A 24,396-nucleotide genomic window follows, 5' to 3' on the forward strand; every position below is an offset into this window, starting at 1 on the left:
AAAGGACAATAAAATAATAAAAACAATAAGGTAATATGAAAAAGAAGGGCAACTCTCATACTGTGTTAAAAGCCAAGGAATAAAAATGTGTTTTAAGACGGGATTTAAAAACACGCAGGGTAGGGGCCAGCCTAACATGCAGAGGCAACTCGTTCCAGAGTTTGGGGGCTACCACTGCAAAAGCGCGATCTCCCCTCTGCTTCAACCTTGATCCTGGGACAACCAGAAGCAACTGGTCAGCGGACCTGAGTGACCTTGATGGGACGTGTGGTTGTAAAAGGTCAGAGAGATAGGTTGGAGCTAGTCCATTTAATGATTTGTAGGCAAAATTTTAAAATCAGTCCTAAAACGTACAGGGAGCCAGTGAAGGGAGGGAACGTGTACGGGGGAAATGTGCTCTCGCTTGCGTTTCCCTGTTAAAAGATGAGCTGCAGCATTCTGGACCAGCTGAAAAAAAGCAGGTCTAACCCTTTCAAAATCACTAAATGATAAAAAGGACTTGACCTTAGATAAGAGCCTCAGCTGGAAAAAGCTAGATTTGATCACTGAGTTTATATGTTTATCTAATTTAAAATCCCTATCCATTATCACACCCAGATTTTTTACAGTGGGTTTTACATATGGTTCCAGGGAACACAGGTCCATATGAGGGGCATCATAGGCACCACTGGGTCCAAATATCAGGACTTCAGTTTTACTCTCATTAAAATAAAAAAAGTTTAAGGCCATCCAAGCTTTGATGTCCTTGAGACGGTCCAACAATGGTTTTAAAGAGTTTGCATCTTTCCATTTCAAAGGCAGGTAAATTTGAGTGTCATCTGCATAACAGTGGAACGAGATGCCATATTTTATGAGAATGGACCCTAAGGGGAGCATATAAAGGGAAAAAAGGATTGGCCCAAGAATAGATCCCTGAGGGACTCCACAAGCGAGAGGCGCTGAGGAGGATACAGAGTCACCAAGGCTGACAGAAAAACTTTGATCAATGGTTGCACTACTGCATGCTTAAAATTTGCTGGTACAACACCTGAAGCGAGGCTGCTGTTCATAATTATTTGGATGTTTGGACCAATAGTCTCACAAATTTCTTTAAAAAGGTGAGGGGGGACAACATCTGTGGGACAAGCTGAAGGTTTCATATGACCAATAATCTCCTTTAGAAGAGAAAGAGACACAGGCTCAAACTGGTTAAAAACAGCAGAGCAAGTAACAGTGATGGATGGGTGGATGATGAAGGATGGATGGATGTGTGGATGATGATGGATGGATGGATGGAAGGATGGATGCATCAATGGATAGGTGATGATGGATGGGTGGATGATTGTGGATAGACAGACAGACAGATGGATGATGATGGATGGATGGATGGATGTGTGGATGTTGATGGATGATGGATGGGCAGATGGACAGATGGACTCACCCTCTGCCCTCTCGCTCCCTTCCAGTTGGCGCAGAGGAAGATTCGGGACATTCTGACTCAGGTCAAACAGCAGCAGCAGAAAGGGGGTGTGGGCGGGCCCCCAGGACCCCACTCACAGCCCCAAGTGGACCCCGGGGCCCCACAGGGCCTGGCCCAGGACCCCCAGCCTGCCCGCAGGAAGTGAGGGGCCGGGCCCCTCTGGACGGACAGCAGCCGGAGGAGAAGAAGAGAGAGAGAGACGCAGACCCTTTGGGAGACAGGGAGGAATGCATGTCAAACAGAGAGGGGGGGGGAGGATGGGGGGGGGTTGGTTGTGTGAGAGAAGGGTGAAAAAAATAAAACTAATTTAAAAAAGGAAAAAAAATTGGTACAAAAACGATAGAAAACAGAGACCAGATGACAGGCCAGAGAGTGACTGGAAATGGAGGGAGGGGGCGGGGCTTGTGGAGCTTTGAGGTGATTGGCTGGAAATACAGAGTACAGCGCCCCCTGGAGTGCTTTGGAAAACAAGCTGCTCGTGCCTGTAGGATATTGTCGGCCTTGTAAAAGTCTATTGCATAGACTCTCAGCTGTTAGGGAAGCTCCCGCTGAAACACGTTCTGATAGGTTCAGTTTCATCACTGAACCCACCAATCAGAAGCCATTTCCAGTCACTCTTGATTTCAAGGGTGGTTTTTTTAAAAGACACATATATATATATATATATATATATATATATATATATATATATATATATATGCGCATACATATATAATACAGAGAACTTATATGTAAAGGGCAGTGAGGGAGAGGTGAGAGAGTGGGTGAGAAGCAATTTCCAAGGGTAGGTCAGAGATCAGGTGACCTGCCCGAACCTATCAGAGATGAGGGGAGGAGCCACAGCTCTTCTTGCTGCTCTTGAGCTCCCTCTTTAAAAAAGGCTGGAGGGAGGGGGAAAAAGGGAACAAGAGTTGAAAGAGAGTGAGAGATTAAATGTTGTAAATATAATTGTGTGAATTCGAAAGTAAACGCTGCATTTCGTGACGCTGGGGGACAACCCCAATCCGAGATCGCAAAAATTGTGGGGCGGGAGGGATTGACCACCCCCCCCCAGCCCTGTCACAGGTTACGATTTTTGGGAATTGCTGACGGTTTGAGCAGCGAGAGAATTCGGTCACAACTGCCTCCGCTGTTCTGGTTGCAGGAGCCAGCTCTAAAGATTACTAAATTGAGTGAAACTAAATTATATAGTTGGTGACTGACCGCCACCAAGATACTTGTGTGTATCTATGTGTGTATACACACACACACACACATGCGTCAGCCCCACAAGCACCAGTAGGGAGGAGTCGGAATGGGACAGAGCTTCTGGGGCGGGGCTTCCATTTCCTTTGACCTTTGATTGGTTGATTGGTCCCCAGGGCAGAGAGCTGAGGTAATGGACTTTGGTCCGTTGACTTCATCACCTTGTTGTTTTTGAGCATGACCCATTTTATGGTGCAGTGGGGGGGTTCAACTCCTCCTCTGCCTGGTTTTTGCTTTTACCCAACATCCATGCCCAGGAGATGCATTACGAGATCTCCCCTCCCATCAACTGTGGAATCGGATGATCTTCAGTTGTTTTTGTCTGTCTGTTTAAAGCAACTTGTTCAGTGAGGAAGACTGTAAAAAAATTTTAAAACTTACCTCATTTTCTTTAGTTGGGGGATATTTTTTTTCAGGGACTCTCCCCCCGTTGAAGTGCCTCCCTGTGCAAGAGCACCTGAGGACTCTCAGTACCACCAGGCTACAACTTCAACCATGACAAACGTGTTTAGCGGAAGGACGCGTCTGTAGTCCTTCCTTTGAATTTTTATGATGATGTACCAGCTCCAGACTCACAGCAAGGCAGAAAGAGAAGGTTTCTATGGCGATTACACACTGTTTTAATGAGATGGGTGTGACCCAAAAAACAAAGCCCGTTGTTTGCCTTAAATGGTCGGCAGACCAGGGTCTCTTGACTTCAAGTCGTGAATGTCTGCATCGATGCACTTTCTCCATGGCTTTTCTTGTCCTCCCCCAGCACAGAGTAGTCACTGTCCGTTTGGAGACCATTAGCCACATGGGAATAGCTTCTTCTCTCACTCTCTCAATTTCCACACGTTCTGCTGGTGAGCTCCCAAAATGAGAAAAAGATTGGAAGATTTCACCAATATGATAAGAATATAGGAAGAAATAAGAAAAAAACCTACCTCAGGGTGAAGTTACCTCAGTATTTGTTCCTTTCATTTTCGCTTGCTGGTGTTTTATATAAAGCTGATAGTCTTGAATATTTTATTTTTTTAAGAAAAAAATGAGAAGTATCTTTTTTTTAGGTTTTGTCTTGTTGCTTTGGTATTTTTTTGTTTGTTTTCTTTATTTTTCTTTTTTTTGGATCAGAATGCCCCCAAAGTTTAGCTCCCATGTGAAAACTTAGATGCTAATAACAACTGAGAGCATGGTGGTATTTGGCTCTGGGTATTGTTGTTACCATCGTTGGAGTGGCTTCTGGATCTTGTAGAAGTGTGCTTTGGGTTGAACTAGGAACCAGCACATTGGGCTGAGGGGAGCATTGCTGGACGCTGCAGTCAGCCAGTGGATATGCTAAGGGCCCATGTCACATACTTAGCCCATCCATTACACCAGGTGTGCAATGGCAAACACTCGGTTATCCTGTGGGGTTCCTGGAATTCCACACAGTGAATGTGAATCCTCATTGGCCAGTCTAACAGCTTTGTCATCCCCATCGCATGTGCTGTCTTTCTGTCTGAGTGTGTTTGAGTACCTGAGAGGGAGTGAGACAGAGAGCAGTGTGTGTGTGTGTGTGTGTGTGTGTTTGCGTGCGTGCTTGTGTATGCATGTGTATGTGTGTGTGTTTTATTCATTTGTATAAATGTTTAAAATGGTGGGTGAGGGACATTGGGGGAGGGGGGGCGGGTTAAAAAAACAGGAAAAAGTCTAAAGAGAACCTATGGCCTTGGTTTTCCTTTTTTTATTTTTTTACTATTATGATTTAAAAAAAAATAAATCGGGGATATTCTAAAACTTTTTAAAGTGGGAGCAACTAGCTACAAAACATAAGAAAAAAGAGAAAAATAAAGAATGAATGGAATAAATAAATAGATTTAACCTGTACATAAGATGTAAAGGAGCAGCTAAAAAAAGATGATAAAGTTTTGTATTTTTAAAATTACTGTTAAAAAACATAAAAATGAAAAGATGAGGAAAGATTGCGAGACAAAACGAGACCACCGTGTGACCCTGTCAGACTGCATCTTTTAAGGCCTGCTGCGCTCTACCACCTCATCCGCGGCTGGGCTGACCGCTTCGTGTGCTTGCATACCATCCACAGGGAAAAGTCTATTGTAGTGCTTGTAATTCCATTTTTTTTTTTTTTTTTTTTTTTTGAAGAGACAGGAACTTTTTTGGTAGGACCTTTTTGTTGTGAAAAGGCTGGCTGACTTTCAGCCTTGGATGTAATTTTGGAATTTTTGACAGAAATATTTTGATCAGTGCTCATGAGTTTGAGTGAATGGACATTACCCCGATTCTGAAATTCCTGTTGAACAAGTAAGCTCAAAACCAGAAACATATTGCTACCTTGTGAGAAGTACTAATTACTATATTGGAAATAATTAATTGTTGTTTTCATGTATTTAAAAAGTGCACATTCCAGAGCACATGATACACGCTGCCCAAGCTACAGGCTAAAGTAGTCAGAAGCCTCAGTCACACTAAAAAGGTTCAACCATGACATTTGTGTCTCTTCAAAACCACAGAGCTTTGCTCACAGACACCAAGACGTAGTGTAATGTATTCAGACTGCAGCCTTTTTGATTGTTTGTCTATTGTCATGTTTTTTTTTTTTCGTGGTTATCTTGTTACACAGCAAGCTTTATTTGGATATGACATCTGGTTACTTACTGTTTCAACAGAAAAAAAAAACTCAAAAAAAAAAACACAAAAAACAAAAAGACAACATGGGGTAGGGGAATTGATGACTGAAAAAGTCCTGGAATTGTATAAGATGAGACAAAAATAGAGAAGGATTTTTTTTCCAGAAGAAGGGGAAGAGGACTGGGAAGACTTTGAAAATGGCAGATCTTAGGGGAATATTGGCATGTTTTTTGGGATACTTGAGGGATAGATTTAATAAACAGAGAGGGGGGGATTCTTTGCTCTAATTTTGTGGAAAGATTTGGCGGAGACGTCAGTTAAATGACAACATGGTAAACCAGTACTCTGTTCAGTGCTGCCATGGCTTGAAAACACTGTCCATATCTCCCTGGAGGGAAGATGGTGCCTCCTCCCTCCCTCTCTCTCAGGACCTGAAACATTGTTCCATCCCTTTTCTCCTCTGCCAAGCACCCTGCTCCTCCCACCTTGTCCTCAATCCTTTTGGAGAACATTTCTCTACACAATATGAAATTGGGACTGAATATCAAATTATTTTTGAGCAAGTTATTTCAGGGGTAGTGGATCACTACTGAGTTTACCTCTCTGCTTGGCTTCATTTGTACCTGTTTTCTCATTTTCTGTTCAACCGTTTTTTTTCTGTATGACCTTTCTATTTGACTTCCATTTCTATAGCTTGGAGTAGTTTTACAATCGGTTCTTTTTAAAAAATTTTAATTCACACATAAAAAATGGCTAATTATTAATTATAATGGATTACTAACGATCGGCTCGCACGTGTTGCGAGACTAAGTAATGACTGTGCCAAACACCGTTTTAGGTAAAGAATCATGTTTGAGCTGCAGTGGATAAACTGGTAAAATGGAGATGTTGCTGCACTCAAACTGTGTCATGAATAGCTTGCTCTCAACCGAAATGCCAGGATTCTACAAAGCTATAAGTTGCATGTGCTACATCATACATTTCCATTGACATTAACGGCAAATTTACACAAGCTGTCATTTATGCATACGAGTGACAGTCACACTTAAACTGTTGGCATGTGGCTTATTTACAGTGGCCATTACTCCTAATAGTTTGTTTTAACTTTAACAAAAATGTACACATCATCCACCAATCTGAGCATGTATTTTTTCCTCCAGAAAAAATGTAATGGTTCACTCAAACAACAACAACAGCAGTAACAACAGCAGATTTGATATCTGGTACTGTACAGGAATATGTCATTTGAGTCATGGTGTATTCAGACAGTTTCACTCTCTACACTCTGGACGTCGCACAATGACGCGCAACAGGTGCTACAAAGAAAAACCAAACCTAACACATAACTTGGAACGCTACCTCATGACTTAGCCACAATATTATTTTTTATTTTTTTTTGCAGCCAGAAAATAGTGGATAATGCATGTTACAGTATCTTTTAGATTTCATTTATTTATATTTTTTCTGGCATTTTGGATTTTAAGTTATCTCTCCAGCTCAGAGTTGGAAAAAACCTTTTAAAAAATCAATGAAGTTGCGGGGGGGCTGAGGGGTGTGACGTGTGAACAGAATGGAAGGAGGGCTTTGGCTGAAATTGGGTGAAGTAAATGGAGGAGAATGGTGGAATCGGGAAATGGAGAGCTGCTGAATATGGTAGTCATTCTGATGGAAATCTCCCGAGTGGAAAAGGTTTGAAGGCTGGTACTCTGTGGCAGGCGTGTGGTGGTGGAACGGCATCGAATGGGTCGGGTACGATTTAGCCTCGGGGTTGATTCACATCGATCGCCTGCTGTTATTGGACCACCTCCAAATTGAGTTGAACATTTTGCACTGGAAGAATGCATCAGAATCACTTTGTGTAATGAGCCATCCATCTGGGTAGAATATAAATGCTGAAGATTTGAGCATCCTGAATGCATCTGTACCTCACAGTAAAACCATGCTACCTGTCTGTTATGCATCCTCAATACTGCGCAAACCATCCCATATGTCAGCTACTTCCCTGACCTATCTCCCTCCCCCCCACCTCATCCTTAGGGCTGTGCTGCCTTCCCACAATCCTCTCCCAGCTCTGCCCCCCATCCCTATAAAACCCCCCTTCCCCTAAAGTGAGTGACCCACTTGATCTGGCTTGCTAGCTACAGCAGTTAAGACGGCAAAGAAGGTTAGCTGTAGCTAGCTGCAGTTAATGGGCCGAGTTATTATGGCTAACTAGTTACCTTGGCTAACTAGCAAGCAACAAAATCTAACTCTGAAATAGTTAACTAACCGACTTTAGAAATGACCAGCTAACTAATTAAGATAAGACCACTTAGCTGGCTAAAACGATAAAAGATGTAAATACATACGTTTTTACTCATCCACGCTGCTGAGATTAATTTCATTCATTACTGTTTGGTGAGTAAACTTATGACTGTCGCAAACATCTGGTGCCATTCCTCCAGGGATTCCCTTCTCAGTGCATGCACAGTCATCCTCTTCACGCAGAGTGTGGGGATGTGTGGGGATCCTGCGGGGCATGTGGTGGAGGTCCTGCTGGAACAGGGCGCGTGGCTGTGACCTTCACCTGGCCCTGTGTGGGGTCTCTGCCAGCCCCACCCCCTTCCCATCTCTCCCTTCATGGCTCTGCCCCCTTCCCATAATCCCTCTCTTCATTTTCACTCCCTGAATCAAGGGGCACAATACCTGTAATTGTGTAATTTTTTTGTTGATCTACCTCTTAGGAAAAATAGCAAAATAGTAAAATAATACTTTAAAAACATCAAAAAAGTTAAAAACAAAACAAAAAAAAAACTAAAATGAAAAATAAATATTAAAACTGGGTAGTCACATCTCCATATACTGTAGGTAATAGTCTAAAATAAAACGATTTTACTTCTTCCAAAGATTATTTTTTTCTCCATTATTAGGGTTTTGAAAAGGTAATTACAAAAAAAAACTAAAATTGGAGAGGTGAAAATTAGTCTTTTTTAAAAGAGAAACTGCTATATTTCATTATTCAAATGCATTTGTTCATTAGACTTATATTTGTAACCTCACATCCTTCATCTTTTGTTTGTTTCTGATTGCTTTTAAAAAAATAATGACATGGGATTGTATTTCTTGTGTTGGATGCATTAGAACTATCTCTGTGAACTGCAACATAATACTCTGCAAGATATTTCAGAGCAGCATGATATTTTAAAGATTTGTTTTTGGAAAGAATAGACCCGTTTATTTGCCTGTGACACTAGCAAGGGAGCCCTTGTTTCATCTCCTTTTGTCTTCATGTGTCTCAGCATCTCTGGCCTACTTTGATAGTTTTATCATCACTTGTTTTTTAACTCCTTGTAAGCAAACAGACCATAGAAATGAATGTGTTATTAAAAGAAAAGAAACCGGAACACGTGTGTCCTTGTGGGTCATTTCAGATTACCGGCTTTTTCTTTTGCCTTTCATTAATTCTGTTTTCTGTGTGTAAATTAGGATGGTTCTGGGTTAGAATCCCAGCCGGGCCCTTTCTGTATGGAGTTTGCATGTTCTCCCTGTGTCCGTGTGGGTGTCCTCAAGGTACTCCAGGTCCTCCCACAGTCCAGAGACATGCAGGTTAGGTTAATTGGGGACTCTAAACTCCCCGTAGGTATGAGTGTGTGAATGAATGATGTGTGTGTGCCCTGCAATGGACTGGTGACCTGCCGAGGGTATATTCCTGCCTCTCGTCCAATGCAAGCTGGGATAGAGTCCAGCACCACCCATGACCCTGACCAGGAGTAAGTGGGTTAGATACTGGATGGATGGATGTGTATAAATTAATTAGTCCATTCATTTTATTTATCTAGTTATTTTTAAAAATGTTCTGTGTAATGGTGGACCTGATTTTGGGGTCGTCTTCAGAAAGGTAGGAAGCAGATCAGGAGATTCAGATTTTCTGGTTTCATTTTAGCTTCATTGTTCAATTGGTTTTGGGTCTGAGTTTGTATTTATGGATTCATGTGAGGGTCTGAATTATGTAGTCAGTATCTTGTATGAAGGGCATACCAGAATCACCAGAAACACCCCTGGCAGTTCAGGACAATGGTTGCCTACCCCTGGTCTACAACAACAAATGTGAGAATGGCTGTTGGTCCTGTTATTTTTGAACAGGAGGTTCAACCCAAAACCAATCAACCATAAAAACAACCATAGTTGCAATGGACACAAAACTATTCTATTTGACCTGCTTCCTTTTGTACTACTCACACAGGCATTATACAGTACTGTAAAGAGTTACTTTTGTATGTTTATTTTGCTTATTTAATATTCATAGACTTTTTCTTAATAAATTACAGCTTAATAAATTACAGCATTAATACATGATGTGCAGAATGTTACATTTTAAAAATGATATTTTAAGCCTCCTTATTTTGCCCAGTTTGTAAAAGTACATTTGCTTAAGATGGCTTATCTATTGTGGTAAGAAATTGTAATCTTTAAATGCAAAGGCTTTTGCTTTCCTTTTTCCTGGTTTTATCTGTTTTTTTGTTTTATTTAAACAACTCTGTTTTGTTTTTTGGTCTTGCTTTGACAAAAAAAGTCAGGATTCTTATGCAGGGCAGCGAAAGGAACAAGAATAAAAAGCTGTTTTGATCTTTGTGTCCAATCACCCTGAGCAACAACCATAAAATGTTCTAGTGTCTCATAGTTTGTGGGTACTGTAGTTCAAGACCACATCCCCTTCTCCCTGTGTTCTTGCTCGCTGAAGTTACCCATCAGTCACACACGACAGTACTCCTGCGTGCTCTAGCCATGTTCCACCTTTCACCTACCGCAAATTGTAACACAACAACATACAAACAAATAACCTATTTTGCACAGCTATACCTATAACATTATCCAGAATGAAGTCCAAGAAAAGAAAGAGGAAAAAAGACAACACTATTGAAAGGGGGTCAGGGTAGTCATGGTGATATACCCAGCTCTTTTCCAGTTTGCATTGTTTCTCTAAATGCCAGAAAGATGGAGGATTTTCATGTTGTTCATTTTGGAATAAATCATCTTCAGGGTCCTGTTTCCATTTCATTTTTTGTCTGCTGCATTTAGGTGGAGTAGTATAATGAGTAAGGAACTGTGCTTGTAACCTAAAGGGCACAGGTTCTATTCCTGGGAAGGACACTGCTGCTGTACCCTTGAGCAAGGTACTTAACCTGCATTGCTTCAGTATATATCCAGCGGTATAAATGGATGAAAAGTAAATGCTATGTAAAAGTTGTGTAAGTCGCTCTGGATAAGAGTGTCTGCTAAATGCCTGTAATGTAATGTAAAGTTAGGCAAATGAAGGAAACAGTGATGCTCAATGTTTCTGATGGGTTTTATGAACAGTGCTTTCTTTATTCTGAAGCGATTATTCAAGAGGCTAGAGGACCTTACAGTCACCTGGTCACTCATCACTAATATTCTTGTTTTGTTAGTTATGTGACCACTGTCCCTGATAGAAGTCAGGAGCATTCAAAAGAGACAAATCAATGCAACCTAGGCAACATAGCAAGAATGTCAGTGGTCGGTGACCAAGTGATTGACCAGTCCTTTAGTCTCTTGAAGGTATGCTGAACAAAAAAAGTTACATTGCATGGGAGCATTTAAATAATTTTTGCAATCTCTGCAATTTACAATTTAGTAATGGCATATGCCCTTAACCTAAGTGGTTTACAAATTGCATTTAGCATGGAAAGCAAATGCCAGTAGAGCTGGAGATTGACAAAGTTGTAATCAAATAAGTATCACTGCCAAGGGATAGGTGTCAGGACCTGCAAAATGAAATGAAATTTTTATAGAAACTCTGAGATGCAGTCAGAACAGTTGCTTTTAGGTGTTTGCAGAACACAGCCAGTGACTCCGTCATCCTGCCTGTGGGAAGGTCATTCCCCCCTGGGGGGAGGAGGGCATAGTCGAGCTGGTCTGTCCCAGCTGGTGAGCAAGCTGTTATGACAGGGTATGGTGGGAGTGTGTTACGGGTATACACCTCGTGCAAGCTTCTAGCCTTGGCTGAGTTTATGTAAATGAGCCTTTTACTGTAATGGTAAATGGTAAATGGACTGCATTTATATAGCGCTTTTATCCAAAGCGCTTTACACTTGATGCCTCTCATTCGCCAGAGCAGTTAGGGGTTAGGTGTCTTGCTCAAGGACACTTCGACACACCCAGGGCGGGGTTTGAACCGGCAACCCTCCGACTGCCAGACAATCGGTCTTACCTCCTGAGCTATGTCGCCCCGTAATCAGTGACTGTAGGTAGGTTTACAGAATGGAAACGCATATTTGTGCTTCCCACATCACATTACTTTACTGTGTTAATCTGGCATGTATCCATAGTGGCCGTGATCTAAAGGTTGGAATGCATTGTGAAATACCTGTGGAACGTACGATAAATCTTGCTGGACAACTTATCCTATGTCTGGAATCTGTACGAGATCCATTGATCCATTGAATCGCTCAGAAGAATTTAGCCACTGTCCAAAAGCAACGAGAAGAATGACGTAATCATCTCGTCGCTGATAGGGTGAAATCAGACCAATCGTCAGTTAAACCGCTGTTTCAAGCTCGGTTTTGAAAGTAGAAAATTATGGCGACTGAACGGGCCCAGTTGTAAGTAACTGATTAGTTAGACTATTTTTGTTTTATTCTAATGTTTACGGAAATCTCAATGTACGCGATTGAGTCGCTGGTAACTAGCCAACTGTCTATAAGTAGACTTAGATCTACTCTCTTGAAAAGCATACGAAGCTTCCAAAGCTAGCCATGCATTTTTGCTCAAATGCTTGAAACAGTTAGCTAGCTTACTCGGTTGCACAGTGTTCTATTTTGATTGGTAACGGCTAGCCATTAACTAGCAAATTTAGCTGATTAACCGTTGAATTGTTATTAACAGTTTGCAAGCTGGATAGTCTGTAACAAACAAATTGAAAAATAAAACTGGAATTCACTAGCCCATGTGTGTCAACAGTGCCTGCAGACTATGGCAATGAGTGACAGAAAGTAACGTTAGTCGTAGTTCGCTAGCTAAAGATATCATGCTTGATGAATTCAAAGCACTATCATGATGGCTTTACAAGATTTTCATGCTAGATAAAGAAGGCGTTGAGATACCATTCTCTCTCGCTAAGTAGCTATCCCCTTGCTAGAGTGGCATCGCTGGCTAGGTAAGAGAGTCGGTGAGCGAAGCTGCTAACTGTTGGAAGTCATACGGTTTTCGTTAATCTGTGTAGTCTATCAGAATAGTTTTTTGAACGAAATGGTTATGTAACATTAGTTAGGGACTGTAGTGTATGCTGTGTCGCTAACGTTATATATATATATATATATATATATATATATATATATGTGTGTGTGTTACTTTGTTAACGTGAGCCACTGAGACTACGCCTATGTTGCTGAAATGATTTGCAATGGAGAGCTATCATATCTGACTGCTTCACGCTTTCTGGTCAAAGTTATATGGTGCCCGAGTTGATCTAAGGTTGATTCGCTTGCCTGTCACTAATAATTACGCGCGACTGCGTGTCCGCAGGTTGCTAGACTGGTACGAGTCTGCTCAGAAGGCCTTTTTCACCGCAAGTGATGTTCAGGATACGGGAGAGGCGGAACCTCCCGCTGCAGTGATGGTGCCCTACCTAACTGTAAGTAAAGTTTCTCATGCATGCACAAAAATAGAGAAACGGGCTGCGTCTCAACCTACTTAGAGTTGGGTACGGTCCCAGAACAAGCCCTGGTTGGCGTCTCTTACAGAGCAGAAGCACGAGAGAGGAGACGTTGCCCTACATGGGGAAATCTAGTTCTATACGGTTAGCGCTGAAGAACAACGAGCCCACAATCTTGCGCACAATCCCACTGATATCTTTGTGTATTAATGGTGTAGCCTTGCAAATTTAGGTCACCTCCTTCAGCTTGTTCTCAGCCTTCTTCCTCATGTTAGCAAAAATCCTACGCTTTGGTTTTTGCCTTCCAGACTGTAATGCTGCTCCATACCCTGCCTAAACTCACTTATTTCTGCGCTAATAAGCAACATTTCACAATAAAGGATTAGTTCTGCCACCGGAAAGCCGGTATCTGAACTGGGCATATTGTACTAACGATGCAGCCGTAGCTACTGCGTGTTTGTGTTCCGTTTGTGGCGGCACGTAAAAAGGGTGGTTTCTTTACACTTTGCAATTACACTGTTTCTGAACGCTGCCTTGAAGTTTGATTGTATATCCACTGTTTCTAGAATTTGCTTTGAAGGTAGAGGCTACTCATAAATGGGGACAGCGCAGAGTATTTTTCACACGTACCTGCGGTGTTCAGCCGCCCATTGTCTAAAGGCTGCAAATCCACACTGGAAACAGAATCCCCGCAATAGCAAGTAAAATAAGTGTGCTGTCAGATTAACATAGTGTTCTCTGCCTGTTGTTCCATACTAAGGCCAGTGTAACAGTGTGTCTCTCGGGCAATGAGATTATCTCACAAGATGAATTTTACATCAAACTTTGACTCTTAAATCATTTCCAAAGTTTTGTATTTATGATTCTGTTTTGGCAGTCTGATGCCCCCCTATATGTTTGCTTACAGTATGATGGATGATGGTTTCCATTTGTTTTTTGTTTGTTTTTTTCAGGCATCAGCTGTCTTGAATATGTTGGATATTAACATACATGGGGTTTTAATCTTATTTTTGATGACTGCATTGCACTCCTTGTTCTTTTTTTATTTTAAGAAATTTTCACACTCTTTGAAAGGAGAGTCTCTCTTTCAGTGTTTGGCCATGGCCAGGCTGGGGTCTCAGATCTATAGTGAATGGAATAAACAGTTTCACCACTTACAGGCAACACACACACACACAAATACACACAGTGTATAAATACACACACCGTGCACACACAGCAAATCACTTTTACAGTGTAACATCCACTAACTTTCAACAGATTTTTCCATGGTGGTTCTTGCGTTATCAAAAGAAATAGTGGTAAATTAATGAAAATTGAATTTGAATTGAGGTTGAATTAAACTTGGATTTTGCACGTGATGCATAAAAAAACTCGTATCTAACATTGATTTATTCTTTGAGATAGCAATACAGATTTTTATGAATATATAAGTGCCTGAGTCTGGGTTAGGGTTATGGGGAGCAGCGTGATGGGGATGCAGCACGATGGGGAGCAGTGTTGGCGGTTTTGTTCTGTCAGGACCATGCGGAGGGGGGGGCTGACCGCTGTTTTTTTCATGCGTGCATGCGCTGGTGCTCAGGACAGCCGTAAGAAGCTGAAGATGACGCAGCTGCAGCTGAGCGTGTTGGACCGCATGCTGCTTCTGCTAGAGAGCGCTCAGCCACCGCACCTGTTGGATGGCTCACCTGTCCCCGACACAGGTACCGAATACACACCACAGGGGACATGCCACGGGGGGGACACGCAAGCACGGTGAACGCTCCTCTCACACTGAACCCTCCTCTAGCACTGAACCCTCTCACTGAACCCTCCTCTAGCACTGAACCCTCCTCTCTCACTGAACCCTCCTCTAGCACTGAACCCTCCTCTAGCACTGAACCCTCCTCTAGCACTGAACCCTCTCACTGAACCCTCCTCTAGCACTGAACCCTCTCTCTGACTCCAGCTGAACCCTCCTCTAGCACTGAACCTCTCATGAACCCTCCTCTAGCACTGAACCCTCTCACTGAACCCTCCTCTAGCACTGAACCCTCCTCTCTCACTGACCCTCACTGAACCCTCCTCTAGCACTGAACCCTCTCACTGAACCCTCCTCTCACTGACCCTCTCACTGAACCCTCCTCTAGCACTGAACCCTCCTCTCTCACTGAACCCTCCTCTAGCACTGAACCCTCTCACTGAACCCTCCTCTAGCACTGAACCCTCTCACTGAACCCTCCTCTAGCACTGAACCCTCCTCTCTCACTGAACCCTCCTCTAGCACTGAACCCCTCCTGACCCCCTCTAGCACTGAACCCTCTCACTGAACCCTCCTCTAGCACTGAACCCCTCACTGAACCTCCTCTAGCACTGAACCCTCCTCTCTCACTGAACCCTCCTCTAGCACTGAACCCTCTCACTGAACCCTCCTCTAGCACTGAACCCCAGAGCCCGCGCTAACCGAATAGAGCCAACGCTAACTGAATAGAGCCCGCGCTAACCGAATAGAGCCCGCGCTAACCGAATAGAGTCAACGCTAACCGAATAGAGCCCGCGCTAACCGAATAGAGTCAATGCTAACCGAATAGAGCCCGCGCTAACCGAATAGAGTCAATGCTAACCGCAGAGCCCGCGCCAACCGAATAGAGCCCACGCTAACCGAATAGAGCCCACGCTAACCGAATAGAGTCCACGCTAACCGAATAGAGTCCACGCTAACCGAATAGAGTCCACGCTAACCGAATAGAGTCCACGCTAACCGAATAGAGTCCACGCTAACCGAATAGAGCCCGCGCTAACCGAATAGAGCCCGCGCTAACCGAATAGAGCCACGCTAACCGAATAGAGCCAACGCTAACCGAATAGAGCCACGCTAACCGAATAGAGCCCGCGCTAACCGAATAGAGTCAACGCTAACCGAATAGAGCCCGCGCTAACCGAATAGAGCACGCTAACCGATAGAGCCCGCGCTAACCGAATAGAGTCAGCACCGAGCCCTAACGAAAGAGCCGCTAACCGAATAGAGCCCGCGCTAACCGAATAGAGTCAATGCTAACCGCAGAGCCCGCGCTAACTGAATAGAGCCCGCGCTAACCGCAGAGCCCGCGCTAACTGAATAGAGCCAACGCTAACCGAATAGAGCCCGCGCTAACCGAATAGAGCCCGCGCTAACCGAATAGAGCCCGCGCTAACCGAATAGAGCCCGCGCTAACCGAATAGAGCCCGCGCTAACCGAATAGAGCCCGCGCTAACCGAATAGAGCCCGCGCTAACCGAATAGAGCCAACGCTAACCGAACAGAGCCAACGCTAACCGAACAGAGCCCGCGCTAACCGAATAGAGTCAATGCTAACCGCAGAGCCCGCGCTAACTGAATAGAGCCCGCGCTACCCGCAGAGCCCATGCTTAGAGAGTGCTGCGGGATGACTTGTCGTGCCCTGTGCGAATGATTGACAGGTGCAGACACGCGTGCGTGCCTTGGAGCCCTGAAGAGCGCGTACGCAGAGGGCGTGGAGCGTGTGGAGGGTCTGATCGCCGCCCTGCTGGACAGGATGGATCAAGCAGGCCGCAAGAAGGAGCAGCTGCAGCAGCTGCTGTGTGCTCTGGAGAGGAAGGTGAGCGCTGATACACGCACACACACTACGCACACACATTATACACACTACACACACACATGCGCACACACTATACACACTACACACACGCTCACTACACACACGCGCGCGCACACACTATATACACGCACACACACTATATACACTACAGAAACACTACACACACTACACCCACTACACAGACACTATACACACTACACACACACTGCACACACTATACACACTACACACACACACTACACACACACTACACACACACTGCACACACTATACACACTACACAGACACACACACTACACGCGCACACTACATAGACACTAGACACACTACACACACACTGCACACACTACACAGACACACACACACACTCATTATCAGGGAGTCTAAAAGCACACATACAGAGGACTACCTGAGGAATATCGGTGGGTGCCAGATGTTGACAGATTTCAGACTTGACAGCATTTTCAGTTTGATGGTGGCGGTAGATAATGTGCACTGATTCAGTCAATCAGTCAAGGGACTGAGAATTTCATCAGCTGGACGGTTCGCTGTTTCCATGGGAATGGATCTAGGAGGTTAACTGGAGCTTCTTGGGCAAATTTCCACTTGGAACTCCAGTTCTGGATGGAGTGTTTATGTTCATTTTTCCCCCTGCTGAAGCTGCTTTAGACTTCACCGCCATGCCAGATTCCCACAGTGCCTTTGTGTTCAACAGTTAGTGCCCCCCCCCATGCGTTTCCACGATTGGCTCAGATTAAACTGAGCGTTCATGGGGTACAGAGTCATCGCTCACGCATGCAAACCTGGCAGCACAGCTGCTGTAAAGGTCCCCTAAACCTGAGCTCATCAGTGCTTGAATGACTTCTGCACAAAGTGCTGTATTTCACTCATCTCCTTGGGTGGGGGGCGAGGGGCGTGGGGTGTGGGGAGACAAGGATTTGGGTGCAGAAAGATTTATGCCTTTTTTTTCCATTAATATTTTGAGCTTTTCAATTTTGGCTACCCTTTTGACTTTGTAATGCTACCAGATTGTTTTCAAACCAAAAATAATTTTGTTATGTTGTGTCTATGCTCTGTGAGACAGTGATTTGCATATTAATCAGTGTAATTGCCATAATTCAATTAGCCTGTGGGGTTTGAGCCATTAAGCACAATCTGAACAAATTACTCTATTTTAGGAATAAACAAGTGGGGAGATTAGCATATGAGTATATGTGTTTCTTTTCTCTAAGAAACCTTCACAGAATCAGTTTATTAGTGATTAAAATGGCTTGCAGAAAACCTGGGGCTTGTTCTTTTGTTACCATATTAAAGATAAAGGCTTAAGCGCATCCCCTTTATCACATATAGAGCTCAAATAGTTTTTACAAAGGTAATTACACTGCTGGTTGCCGTGATACAAGCTGTAAAATGCATGAAATCTTTGAGTTGCATATTGTGTCGTTTGTAAATGTAAGGCTGAAGCATAGGCCAACTCACGGATAATGAGCGTCAGGAATAGGACAGCATTCATTTTTAATATTGTAGTATGTCAGGTTGCATTTTTTAAGCAGACCTTTTCTCTTCCAGCCGCTCTAGGTTTATAAATCTGGTTGGTTGTGTGAAGAGTAATAAAAGAAGCATTGCTTCCTAAAGGAAGGGGGACATTAAGTTGACATTTACCGCTGCTAACGGGAGCCATTATGGCTCTTCAGTAAATGGTGATTCATCCCACAGCTGTAGTTTTAGTTGAGGCTGTTCTCACTGCAGCGCCACGACTCTGAAACTGCCAGAGCCGTTTTCTATGCCTAGTGCTTCTGTTTCCAAGGAAACCGGCTGCACAGTTCTGAGATATCAGGCGCGCGTGTGTGCGCGGGCATGTGCGTGTTTGGGTGTGTACGCGCGCGTGTATGTGTGTGTGCGCGTGTGTGTGTGCGCGCGTGTGTGTGTGCGCGTGCGTGTGTATGTGCGCGCTTATGTGTCTGTGCGCACGCACGTGTGTGTGTGCGCATGTGATTCCCCTGCAGCGAGCTCAGACTTGGGCATTGGTTGCAGTATTTCCTGCCTTTAGTTCCTTCGTTAAACCAGGCTTTATCTGAGGTAGAGTAAACCTCGCACCAAAGTCCTACTGCATCATTGGCCATACTGTGAATTTCAGACTGTATTACTGGGTTTTTTGCTAAATCTTTTCGTGCCCTGATTTTCTGGGTATAGTTACATTACATTCCATAGTGTACACATTATGGGTCTGTGGTCTGGTCTTCATTAGATTCACACTCCGCACTTCTGTGCTGTTATGAGTGCATGGGACACAAGCAGGAGGTGTCTACGAGAAGGATATTGTGTATGATCACAGATGTGATTAGAGTGTTCTTAACTGAACATTCTAATGCTGATGTCGCAATCACTACTGGTTACTGACAGCAATGGAGCTCTAGAACATAGACAGAATTTTGGGGGGAAAAAAACATTCCAGAAATCCTGCTCTTCAATGGGTTAACATGCCAGTGTGGTATTTTTCCATTCGTTTTTGTGGCATGGCCCCCAAGCGTACGATTATAGACAGGGTCTTCTGCTTTTCCTGCTGACGCGAGCAGTGACTGAAAGCTGCTGTGAGTGGGAGCATGTTCAGCTGTGAGCTGACCAGTCTATTCAAAGGAAAAAGCCTTTAGGAATTTAGTTCAGACACAAAGTTTAGCACAGGCTCTCTGCAGTCTTCCTATGGCATGTATATGTGTTTGCTTTAAAAGCCAACTGCATGAATGCCCATGGTAAAATCACAAAAGCAATTAGTCCAAAATACATGTGTATATCAGTGTACAGGCATGTGGGTAGTAAAGGTTGTCCTCACGTCTTCTGCTCTGTAAAATTAGAGAATTGCTTTTCATTGTTATTCTGGCTTGCTGTGAAGCCCACGCAGCAGCTGGTAGCCGCCGTCGCTAACGGCTCTCATCTTCCAGAAAGAGGAACTGGAGGAGCAGCAGAGGATGAAAGAGAAGAAGGACGTGAAAGAGGAGGTATGAATCGGGGACGGCACGTCGGCCTGTTCCTTGCGCACACCGAACACGCTTAGCGACTGGTTCTACCCTGTTTTTCACAAACTGACAAAGCATTACCACAGCTGACAGTTGTGTGGGTTGACCTGTCCCCTTACTTCAGGAGTTTCTGGAAATACATTGGCTGGTTCTGATCGTTTACTCATTGGCTCATTGGATAGCTTTGAGTCCAAACTGGCCAGAATGGCGCCTCCAGGAACTGCATGTTTCATCCCTGATATGTACAGCACTGTCCCTTCACATCCCTGATACAAACAGCATGGTCCCTGATGCATACAGCACAGTCCCTTCACATCCCTGATACGTACAGCACAGTCCCTTCACATCCCTGATGCATACAGCACAGTCCCTTCACATCCCTGATACGTACAGCACAGTCCCTTCACATCCCTGATACATACAGCACAGTCCCTTCACATCCCTGATGCATACAGCACAGTCCCTTCACATCCCTGATACGTACAGCACGGTCTCTGCACATCCCTGCGCATCATATTTATGGGACCCAAATGGACGTTTACTTCCTGAAAGGTAAGTGTGGTCCCATGAATGATTAATGCAGAAATCCGAAGGGTTCACAAACCTTGTCTTGCAACTGTATATCATCTCTGAATTTTAAGCACGGAACATTTAGAGAAAATTTCACCTACTGAACATTCATATCCCGTGTACTCAACAAGTATACTATAGTAGGCAGGTGTGCTGTTTCGGACATGACCTCAGTTTTGGCCAGCTGAAAGCTGACTCTGGGTTTCCCCTCTCCCCCCTTATCCGCGGTGCAGAAGCTGAGCAGTCTGAAGCTGCAGGAGCTGGAGGAGTCCCTGCTGGCCAGCCAGAGGGCGCTGCACCTGACCGAGAGGCGCATCTCTGAGCTTGTGGCGCAGACCGACGCCTACCTCACCAGTCTGGACAGCTGGACCCTGCTGCGGGACGGGTAAGGGCCAGGCCGTGCCATCATGTGACCTCCGTCCTGCCACTTCAATCCTCAGTACAGTCCGTTCACATAATGAATTCTAATTCAATTGTTGAACTCAAAAATCCTCATAGAACATTGTAGCCATTTTTTATCTCTTTGTAGAGCTGGACTGTGGGACTTGCATCCCTGTTTTTGTACATTGCGCTTGCGGATCTCGTCTCTCAGGCTGCAGCGGTCGGTGCAGGCTACGCTTGGCCTAACGGGCTACAAGCTGCTGTGGGCGGGGCCGCTGGAGCTCTGTGTGGAGCTGGTGCCCCAGGTGCACCGACCTGACCTGGCCAACCTCAGACCCCTGCCCCTGACTCTCACCTGGACCCCGGACGGCCTCTTCAACATCCAGGTACTTATCCCTGTCCTTCCTCTGGCCTTTTACACAGAGCTCTGAGTTCTCCTGAGGTAACGTTAGTTTTATTTCAGTCCCAGGAGGCTGCAGGGATTCTGGATGGGGCCCTGCAGGGCCCCCTGTCCCAGGTGAGCTCCACACTGCAGGAGGTCTGTCAGCGTTACCTGAGTCAGGGCGAGATGCTGGCCGAGATCCAGGAAATGCACTCCAGGTAACTCCACTCACATTCACCCTTGCCTTAGTCCCCCTGCTCATTGTCCTCTCCCTTTGCCTGTGGGGTAAATCTGCGCTTTTGTTTACAGGTTTGCCATCGACTGGCGCCCGGCTCAGCGGCTGTTGGTCTTCCTCAAGTCGGCCTCGGTGGTGTGCCACCTGAGCGTGGGCGAGGGGTACCCCTCCAGGGGCCGCGCCTCTCTGGTGTCCATTCGTGGGGAGAAGGGGCCCCTCAACATCGATGCCCTGCAGGTGAGCATCCAAACCATCTGGCTGAGGGAGCATATTCACAGGGGCTTTTAGCCTGTGCACTGGAGTGAGTCTGAGAGACTGGAGTTTCTACAGAGGTCCTAACTGTGTAGGAGCTGCATATCGGATATGTTCGGTTTTATTGAACCTTTACCGAACTTTGCTCAAAAACACACAGACGTAGAAAAGGGAGAGAATGTCTGATTCTATGAAGAAACCCCATCAGGTCAGATCAGTCATACCTGTCCTCCTTAATGGCATGGGTGTGAAAATAATTCATGATGAGGTAGGTCTCCGCCCCCCCCCCCTTTTTGTGTGTGGGTAGGGTGTAGGGGTGTAGGTACATGTTTTTGTTCTTTGTATTATTGAAGGTTTTTTCCTGTCCTGTTGCTCATATGTAAAAAATGCAATATAAAATATCCAAAGAAAAGTGTCAAATGCGAAAACCCACTGATTCTGTTCCTCATCCTCATTTCTGCCTGATTTACATTGCAGGCATTTAGCAGACACTCTTATTCTTAAGCAACTTCCTACATAGCATTTACACTGCATCCATTTATACAGCTGGATATATACTGAAGCAGTGCAGGTTTGGGTTATTGGTGTAATGGGTATTGGGTGACCCCACCCTTACCCTTACCCATTATACGACACTGCCTGAGGCCTTATGCAGATATGTGCTTGCAGCATCAGTGCCCCTTGGTGTGAGTGTGTACCATTGACCCTGGCAGGTTGCTAGGACAGACGGTAGTAAATTGATATTAATGAGCATTATTGGGTACTCTGTTATTCAGCCCTGTTGTGGTGTATTCATGATAAGAGCACTGTGCATAACCTCCATGCTGTTGTCATGGTGATTTAGGGCTTGGCATATGAAATGAGGAAGTGTTTACGCTCCCAGAAAGCATGGGCATACCGGGCCGGGCGGAAGTTCAAGCGGGGAAAGTATACGTCACAATACCCTGTCCCGTTTCGCTCGCGCGTGAGAAAGATCGGTAGCGAATCTGACGGGGAGATGGAAGGGTCCCTCAGTCATGTGTGAGTGCACGGTGTGTGTGTGTAAGTGCGTGCGCGTGCATCAGTGTGTGAGTGTGCGTGCGTGCATGCATCAGTGTGTGAGTGTGCGTGCGTGCATGCATCAGTGTGTGAGTGTACATGCGTGCATGTGTCAGTGTGTGTGGGCATGCGTGCATGTGTCAGTGTGTGAGTGTGCATGCGTGCATGTGTCAGTGTGTGAGTGTGCATGCGTGCATGCGTCAGTGTGTGAGCGTGCATGCGTCAGTGTGTGTGCATGCGTGCATGCGTCAGTGTGTGAGTGTGCGTGCGTGCATGCGTCAGTGTGTGAGTGCGTGCGTGCATGCGTCAGTGTGTGAGTGCGTGCGTGCATGCGTCAGTGTGTGAGTGTGCGTGCGTGCATGCGTCAGTGTGTGAGTGCGTGCGTGCATGCGTCAGTGTGTGAGTGTGCGTGCGTGCATGTGTCAGTGTGTGAGTGTGCGTGCGTGCATGTGTCAGTGTGTGAGTGTGCATGCGTGCATGCGTCAGTGTGTGAGTGTGCGTGCGTGCATGTATCCGTGTGTAAGTTCGTGTGAGTGTGCAATGTGTGAGTGTGCGTGCGTGTGAATGCATGCATCAGTGTGTGAGCGTGCGTGCATGCATCAGTATGTGAGTGTGCGTGCAAGTGTGAGTATGCGTGCATGCGCATGCGTGAGTGTGTGTGAGTGTGTAATGTGAGTGTGTGTGAGTCTGTGTGAGTGTATAATGTGTGTGAGTGAGTGTGTGTATAATGTGTGAGTGTATAATGTGTGTGTGTATAATCTGTGTGTGTGTATAATGTGGGTGTGAGTGCGTGCATGTGCATGTGTGTGTGTGTGTAATGTGTGCGTGTGAGTGTATAATATGTGTGAGTGAGTGTGTGCGTGTGTGAGTGCGTGCGTGCGTGTGAATGCATGCATCAGTGTGTGAGTGTGTAATGTGTGTGTGTGTGAGTGTGTGTGTATAATGTGTGTGTGTGTGTGTGTGTGTATAATGTGGGTGTGAGTGTAGTGCAGGGTAATAACAGCACTCTTTGTGTCTCCAGGCCCCCCAGGTGAACCCCTCCCTCTCAGAGTGGCTGGAGTTCCTCTCTTCCTGCCCAGAGATTTGAGTCCCGCCATGGCACACCATGACAAGAGCTCCTCCCAGCAGTGTGTATACGCTGTCCTCCCAGCAGTGTGTATACGCTGTCCTCCCAGCAGTGTGTATACGCTGTCCTCCCAGCAGTGTGTATACGCTGTTTACCCATGTATACACATGTATATGTATATTCTGTCCTTAACCTGAAAAAAACACACAAGCTGTTTGTTTGTCCCTTGTATAGATTTTCTGTTTTCATAGTTTGTCACCTTTTGAGTGTTTTAATATAAAATCATTAAATGATTTGCGTGAGAATGGTGTGTAGCGTGAGCCATGTGTTCATACACTACAGAGTAAAGTCAACCTTACTGATGCCTATTGGTGTAATATAAAATGTTCGTCAACACCCACTTTTAATCAGTGTAAGACTTGCAGAAAGTACAACATGGAGCAAAAAGTAAAATTCCAGTTCCGCCTCTTGTGTCCTATCAAAGTGGTAGTTGAGTATTAAAAATCTGTTTTAATTAAAGAAGCTTGGGAATCCAGTAGATTAGCTAATCATATACTGTAGATAAATTACTCAGGGTTGGCACACTGAAGGAAGTGGTCCAAAGTTAACACACAAACATTTACATTCTCACTGTTAGATCCCAGGTGTGCGTATGGCCACTCTTCTGAACTGTTTAAAGGTTTCTCCAAACCTGTACTATGTGGGAACCCTCACCATCTCTTGCATGTAAAATGCTTTGTGAGCTATACGGAGGACTGGAGCAGACCTGTTCTCTCTCAAGTGGATGATTCCTGCTGGTACACCTGTTCTTGGGGACCAGACTGGTCGCCAGCAGCTTTGATTAACCAGCACACAGTCCAGGTTTGGGCTGCACTGCAGAACCACACTCTGTTTACTC

General features: G+C 44.9%; 2 protein-coding genes across 3 annotated transcripts in view; both read left to right on the forward strand.

Annotated features, from left to right (window-relative positions):
- The window catches only part of igf2bp1 (insulin-like growth factor 2 mRNA binding protein 1), a 64,387-nt gene extending 55,690 nt beyond the window's left edge, over positions 1 to 8,697 (forward strand). Inside the window, 1 exon segment of the mRNA XM_064315029.1 lies at positions 1,446 to 8,697. Within this exon segment, the coding sequence (XP_064171099.1) occupies positions 1,446 to 1,604 (159 nt within the window). The 3' untranslated portion in view covers positions 1,605 to 8,697.
- Positions 8,698 to 11,785: 3,088 nt separating this feature from the next.
- Positions 11,786 to 23,803, forward strand: si:dkey-225f5.4 (uncharacterized). Of its 2 annotated transcripts, none has more exons than XM_064315565.1 (10): positions 11,786 to 11,913; positions 12,836 to 12,944; positions 14,548 to 14,668; positions 16,403 to 16,560; positions 19,500 to 19,556; positions 20,378 to 20,529; positions 20,737 to 20,911; positions 20,989 to 21,125; positions 21,217 to 21,379; positions 23,454 to 23,803. In XM_064315565.1, the coding sequence occupies exons 1-10, from the start codon at positions 11,891 to 11,893 to the stop codon at positions 23,517 to 23,519; spliced, it is 1,161 nt and encodes a 386-aa protein (XP_064171635.1). In that variant the 5' UTR covers positions 11,786 to 11,890; the 3' UTR covers positions 23,520 to 23,803. The 2 variants fall into 2 exon arrangements, with proteins under 2 accessions (XP_064171635.1, XP_064171636.1); XM_064315566.1 differs by lacking the exon at positions 11,786 to 11,913 and adding an exon at positions 12,085 to 12,467.
- Positions 23,804 to 24,396: the final 593 nt, after the last annotated feature.

This window comes from Anguilla rostrata, chromosome 17 (genome assembly GCF_018555375.3).
Source record: "Anguilla rostrata isolate EN2019 chromosome 17, ASM1855537v3, whole genome shotgun sequence".
Classification (NCBI taxonomy): domain Eukaryota; kingdom Metazoa; phylum Chordata; class Actinopteri; order Anguilliformes; family Anguillidae; genus Anguilla; species Anguilla rostrata.

What these genes read in the sequence shown, in the direction of transcription:
- si:dkey-225f5.4 (XM_064315565.1), top strand. Translation starts at nt 11,891, where the DNA reads ATGGCGACTGAACGGGCCCAGTT. An exon ending in TGATGGTGCCCTACCTAACT is followed by an intron (nt 12,945 to 14,547) that starts GTAAGTAAAGTT and finishes GCTGGTGCTCAG; the next exon opens with GACAGCCGTAAGAAGCTGAA. An exon ending in CTCACCTGTCCCCGACACAG is followed by an intron (nt 14,669 to 16,402) that starts GTACCGAATACA and finishes AATGATTGACAG; the next exon opens with GTGCAGACACGCGTGCGTGC.